The sequence below is a fragment of the Gallinula chloropus genome, assembly GCF_964237585.1.
Source record: "Gallinula chloropus genome assembly, chromosome: 1".
NCBI classification, from domain to species: domain Eukaryota; kingdom Metazoa; phylum Chordata; class Aves; order Gruiformes; family Rallidae; genus Gallinula; species Gallinula chloropus.
The window spans coordinates 156877640-156884512 of record NC_140085.1 but is presented as its reverse complement, the minus strand read 5'-3'; the positions used below and the strand labels follow the sequence as shown (position 1 = coordinate 156884512).

Sequence of the window (6873 nt, the reverse complement as noted above, 5' to 3'; positions counted from 1 at the left end):
AAGATCACGGCGCTTCCAGACCTTTCAGAACCTGAGGCCACGCTGCTTTCAACTGAAGCTGCTCTTCTCTTACCCATACAGATCAGATTTTTAAAGCATCAATACTTGCCAATAGCAAATGATTGTAATGTTACATTCAAGAGACAGCACGCTCCCCCCTCCACCCCCCCAACCCCGGTGAATCTCAGTTTAAGATAGTCTCTATTTAAATAATCTATATATTACATATCAAAAATACACATCTCTACCATAAATGAGGTCTCGTCTGTTTCTAAACATCCCAGTCTTTTGGCCAACTGCCCCTGCTGTAGGTCTGACTCGTCATAAGCTCCTAAACCAAGGGACACGTTCAACCAAACAGATTCTGCCACAACCTACTCAGAGAAGGATTTCCTCGACATACAGTCCCGGGACACAACTAAACATAAAGGGATGTATAACTTTTTTTTCATGATTGCTCGAAAAATGGTGTACCTTAGAGCATCTTTTAATTTTCTGCTTGGGAAATCTTAGAGATTCCAGCCAGCACCGTAATTTTAAACTTCCCCAGTAAATTTCTGAGCACCTCCAAGTCAGCTCCCTTTAACGCCAAGCCCCTGCGTTAAGAGATGACTGGCAGGAAGGTCCTGTCACTCTTTATGCTTGGAATGCAGGAGCATCTGCTGCAACACGTGCTGCTACAGCCCATAGCAGTAAGGAATGGCAGGAAGCTGTAACACCCAGGTGCCAACAGGTGACCCTCCCATCGCGCGGTAGTCAGACACACGTAGCGCGACAGAAGCGCCAGCTTCGTTTCCTCAGGGGGAAGCCTAACCTTCACCTTTACCAGCACACAAAACAAGACAGCAGCCAAAGAGGAGCCATAAACCACTGCTCAACCTTCTGCATTATCCAATCCACCTGACACCCATTCAGCCACAAAGGAAAACTGTTACCTGGCTGTGCTGACACGTGTGGCATCACAGACTACAGCTACAAGGAGGAGTGCACATAAACACGTTTCTTCCAACTGTTGTTTCAGCCTGGTCAAAAGTTTTGTGGCTCTGCTGGCATGACAGTGTCATCTAACTGTTAAATTATTAAATTAATAATTAAGGCTATTACTATGCATAGAATAAGGGCTAGCAAAATGATCAAAGTCCTGCGAGGAGACCTCACCAGTGTCCAGAACGGCCAGAGAACCTGGGTCTTTCTGTACCAAGCCAGGTTTTAAAAGTTTCAGTCCTTCCTGTTCCAAAACTTGTATCAACATTTAAAATAACTGATTACCAGGCATGTTACCTCGCTGCCATCCGAAACATAAAATCACCAGTTTCTTCGTTAAAGCAAAGCAAAAAGGCTCCCCCAGCTACCAGCACACGAAGCACCCGAGTACCCCCTTGGTGACCAACCTCAGAGTGACACTGCGAACTCCGGTCCCGCCTCACCGCCCGCGTGCGTAAGGGAACGACAGATCCTCACGCCAGGTTACTCGGAGCACTCACACAGACCGTGGAAGTTTCAGAAGTCAGAATTTTTAAGAAATAGGGTTTTTTCCCCCCCTTGGGGACACAAGCAATAGGACACAGCGCACAACGCTCAGGCTGAGTTTTCCTGTCTGTCTGTCTGTCCTCTCTCCGCTTTCGGTCACAGATTTCGGCAATGAGACCAAATGTTGAATCTGTGGATGGTATTTTGTGCCACGAGATGTTTGTTGTAGTGATAAGAACAGGCGTGATGAAGGAGTATGTGCCACTGTCTCAGAGCCAACATCTTAGTGAGCTACTTCAGAATAAATGTAAAGATTTATTTGTGTGAGCATTGAAACACACCTGGGGTGGGGGTGGGGGGAAGAAAGGCTGTATCTGAATTTCACGACAAGCTTCACAAATCTCTGTTACTAAACTTGAACAATACATAGGGGTGAGAATTTGCATTGGCACGATTTAAAAATGGAGAAGAGGGAAGAGCCCAATCTTTAGGAAAAAAAAAAACCCAATAATTTAGATGTAAAGCTTTGAGAGGCAAAGTGTACTCAATGTAAAATGACCAGAAGCAGTACCGTGAGGAGGAAGTCACGCTCAGAGTATAGCTAAAAAGGAAAGAAATGCTGGAGAAGCAGACTAAAACCGTGTCTCTGCTGAGGTATGGAGAGAAGGTTCAGCAGTACAGGATTGACTCTTTCAGTGGCAAATCCTTCACGTACAAAGATCGAACCAAGAGTCACTTAGCACAGAACTCCAAAGGCAGGCGTAATAAAGGCAAGGCAATACTCACTTATGGCCCATCAAATATTCACCCCACTAACGGTATCTACAGAAGCACTTTACCATTTTGTACACAGTGATTCCTTATGCACATTGAAAGGCTTTCTGTTAAAAAAAAGACATTATATACAGATCTGTACACAATCCCAGCAACCCTACTCCATCTCCCAGTGGAATTCTTAAAGCAAGATACCTGAGGTTTCTCAATATCTTCGATTTCTCTATCACAAACCTAAATATACATTTCAGATTTTACAAAAATGACACCTCCCTGGAATATGTGCATTGTTATTAAAAAAAATTATAGCTTTGAGGAGCTGAAAAAAGACTGCCTCCATCCAAGAGACTTTGCTTGCACTCTTGCACGTTTAGGAGTGTCCTTCCTTCAAAGGTCACTCCAGTGACTGAGGGACAGAACAACACTAGGGTGCATGCCTCCGATGCAGACTCCGTGGGATCTCCGCTGTCCTAGCCAAGTCAACACACCAGCCTGTCAGTACGATGCAGCACTTCCTCCAGCTAGGGAATATCTGAAGAGGAAAAGAAACAGGTACCGTTGTTGTGACTTTCAGACAAGCATCACACTCCAAGCAGCAACTAAATGTTATTCCAGTTTATGCTGTCAAGGTTCCAGCCTCTTTCCCTGCTGAATGACACCCACCGCTACTGTCACACTTTAAGGACTTCAAAAGCCATGGGTATGTATAACGTGTAAAATACACCCTATAAGAACATCCCTGGGGCTGTTTAGCTAGAAGAAGAGGAGGCTGAGAGGAGACCACCTACAACTACCTGAAGGGAGGTTGTAGAGAGGTGGGCGATGGTCTCTTCAGCCAGGTGACAGGAGGCAGGACAAGGGGAAATGGCACAAAGCTGTGCACGGGCAGGGTCAGATTAGATGTCAGGAAAAAGTTCTTCACTGAAAGAGTTGTCAGGGCCTGGAACAGGCTGCCCAGGGAGGGGGTTGAGTCACCTTCCCGGGACGCGTTTAAAAGACGGGTAGATGAGGTACTTAGGGATCTGGTTTAGCACAGGACAGGAAAGGTTGGACTTGATGATCTCAGAGGTCTTTTCCAACCTTGTGATTCTGTGATCACTGCTCTTCTAATACTTCTAACTTACAGCACCAACCCGTGCTCCAGTGTGTTACTGAGCAGCGCATGATGATGTAAGAATTCCATACAGTGTGGGAAACACCCAGTGATTGCAACTTTTCTACCTGGCAAGTTTACATCATCATCTTTCCGAAGTATGGCTGGGGCAGGAAACCTGCACTTCTTGGTCCAAGCAGAGGCCCAAAGCCTCCAAAGCAAGCAGCACCCAGTTTAATCACGTTAAGCTTCCAATACACTTTACAAAACATCAGAGATCAGAACCAGAGGGGGAAGGTAAATGGACTCACTCGAGTTTTTGGGCAGCTCTTCTGAGCGTCCCAACTAGGTCAGTCAAACTTGGGAAATCCAGTTTTAACCAGTCACAGAGGGATTGAAAATCTCACCAGAAACAAATTGAAGAGCCACCTTCAGTAGCTAGCCATCAAATTGAGAGGATGTTGTGAGTGGGTACCATAAATGGCTTAATGATGTAACAGAGTGTGCTTCTTGTACTAGTCAAACGAGAAGAAATTATCTTTCCAGAAGCTCCAAAACAGCTTTATCCATAAGGGATACCTACTAAGCTATGGACTGGTTCAAAGCTCTTTTCAGTGGGGGATCCTGCCATTCATTCCCTTCGCTCGCTTTCTGGAAGGGGCACTGGTCACAATCGCATCCTAGCTGAATACCATCCCTGGAGTAAAAGGAGGTTCATTCACCCAGATGGCCCCATCAACGGATCCTCTCAAGCAGCATTTCCTTCTCCCCTTCAATGAATATTAATTGCCTACCTCCACTGTTATAAGACATTATAAATGAGGAAAACACCAGCAGAACAGAAGGAAAACAAAATGTTAACTGGGAACATAAAGGGGTCTGAGTCCCAGGACAAAAATGACGGCTGTCGTTGTCGTGACAGGAACAAGTAAGATCGTCTCCAATACCCACAGAAGAAGTGCCCAGCGGAAAGCCTCTCTCTGCACGGCCATTTTCAGCTACGACTACAGCATCAAAAGTCTCTGAGGTCCCCAGGTCCAGGAAGGCCCTGCACCAGCCTGATAAAAACTTGAAATACGGGGCTGATGAAAAAGACTGGGGTCAGTTTTGGAACCCCTCATGGAAACAAACCGAGATGAAAGCTCCAGAAAGTCTTTCAAGCCTGCCAGGACCAACTAAAAGGAGAATCAGGACATCTGGCATCAAGGAGTGACCTTTTAGCACTGCAGATGCTGACTGGGCTTCATGCTTAACAGCCCTGAAAGCAGGAAACAGTATTGCTTGCAGATTTCTTGGCACTGATTTCTACTGAATGGCAAAGTGTCAGCTTGGCAACCCTCTGCTTTAACTTCAGAGGTGTGAATTCTTAAGCTTTAATGGAGCTGTGGTTAGAGACAGCGTAAGGGAAACACCTGCCCAGGGTGACCTTTTTCAAGGTAACAAACAGTCCCTGATCAGTTCCTGCCATGAGTTCCTAATAGCACCAAGCAATCCAGAGAGGGTGGTGGAGATGCACAACAGCTCTAAGCTCCTGGATTCAAGGTTGCATTAAAGCCCCTAATTTTAAAATGTATAGCCCTGATTTTTTCTTGTGTAGCATTTAAAAGAACAGAAATTGAGTGTTTGTTAAGAATGCATTCCTAACTGAGGCAGCTTGAAAAATCTCTTACCACATTTGGCTTTTTGAAGTAATTACTTTTAAGTAATTACTTTTTGAAGCTTTGGAGGTAGCACCAAAGGGCCATACAGGCTATCTTTAATGAACAAACAAGAACCACTTACTGCATGATTGAAGAAAATGCCAACTAACCAAACAGTCCATTTATCAAGGTGGGTAAGAGAAATTAAGAGTGACATGGGACATGCTGTGCAGCATCTGCCCAGGCACCAAGGAAGTGTGAATGTCCCTGACAGGAACTGCAAAGGGAAAGGGCTGTCCTGTCACATCTGACACACAACACTGGGCACCAACAGGATGAATGCACGCACGGGCCGTCACCCGAAGCTACAGATCAGAACCACTGATATGATCAGGACTTTTCCTACTAAGCAAACACGACTGTAAAAACTGTAGGCACAAGTGGGTTGTTTTTTTCCTCTATTAGAAGTAAACTCTCCCAATTTAACACTTGCCAAGTATTTGCAGACCCAGATCTGCAATTTTCCATAACCCTCAGTGAAAGAGCTTCATTACCTCTGAAGCCTCTGCACAAGGTGTGACACCATGTTATCCGCGATGCCTGGACAAGCCTCTTCAGCTAAGTAAATAGCCTTTCTCAGTTCTTCTATGGAATCTGTGTTACCACCACACACTTCACTCTTCTCTTTCAACTGAAAGGAAACCAGGAGATATATTAGTAAGACATTGACAAATGTTTCTACAAACAATCTAATCAAAAAGCTTGTTAGGGAGTGACCTCCAGCATTCACAATGCCAGGACTGGACTATTGTCACACACCCTCACAGCCAGAAGACTTTTTTCATCCTGAAGTAAGTCTTAGCAGCAGTTATCAGGATGTCATTCATCTTCCCAAGCCTCTATCCTTCACAAGTCCCTTCCAGCATGCTCATGTTCAAAAAATATGATAAACTATCCCAAGAAAGATGCACTATTTACCCATGGCTGTTTGGTTTCAAGGTATGCTGCTTACACATATTCAGTTTAGATACATACTTGTGCACAGGAAGGGAAATGAAGGGAAAAGAAGGGAAAGGAAGGGAAATCAACCAAACAAAAGAACAGTGACATGAATACTCTACTGGGAAGCTGACTCTGGTTACAAGTGCTTTGGACCGAAGAGTTTGAGTTGTTCACACTGAACTGAAGAACAATGAAACACTTCTCAGTGTTTTTCTCTTCAAATTATTGAAGGAAGACTCATCTCCAAATTATTGAAGGAAGACTCATCTCTAACCGCTGGGCCTGTAGCCTGTCTGCCTTTGTGCCATTACTGCCAGTCATAAGGACAGCTTACCCTGAAAGCTTCTGCCACCTTTTGGGACATAACACAGGCATGCACAGAGTTTTGGCCCTAACTGAAGTATAGCACTGGGCATTATCCCCTGGAATAAGCATGATCCCCAGGAAGGAGCAGAAAGCAGAATTAATAGATAGGATGACTTTGAGTTGTGTAGTACAAGACATTGTAGAGTCGGAGATACCCAAGCAGTAAAGCAGCCTTTCAGGACTTTCTAAAGGACTTTCAGCGGGTGTCAGTTCAGGAGTTGCCATGGGCATTGAGAAAAGGTTTTCTTTAAAAAATTAATTCCAAGTCTTGCAAGGGAAAACATAAAGGAAATCACCATTGCTCTAGCTTCACATTTAGCAATGGCATTTAGGTATGTTAGGGCACCCTCCTGAGAGTGACTCAGGTCTCAAAAAAGGAAATCAAGACGACTCTGTGCGTACAACAGCTGAGATGCAAGCACAGCAGTAGGAATTCTGCACTCTTCTTCAGCTGCTGTTCCTTGTGTTCTCTTTTCATCACATCCAGGACACTCAAGAGTGAGATCTTGCAGGCAAAAATAGGTAAGA

The 6873-nt window shown here is 44.8% G+C and overlaps 1 protein-coding gene across 1 annotated transcript in view; it reads right to left on the bottom strand.

The window, feature by feature from the left end:
* Positions 1–2739: 2739 nt before the first annotated feature.
* The window catches only part of STK24 (serine/threonine kinase 24), a gene marked incomplete at both ends in the record, with an annotated part of 59120 nt that continues 54986 nt past the window's right edge, over positions 2740–6873 (bottom strand). The window contains 2 exons of the mRNA XM_084272814.1: positions 2740–2776; positions 5532–5668. Of these exons, the coding sequence (XP_084128940.1) occupies positions 2740–2776; positions 5532–5668 (174 nt within the window). The remainder of the gene's footprint in view (positions 2777–5531; positions 5669–6873) is intronic.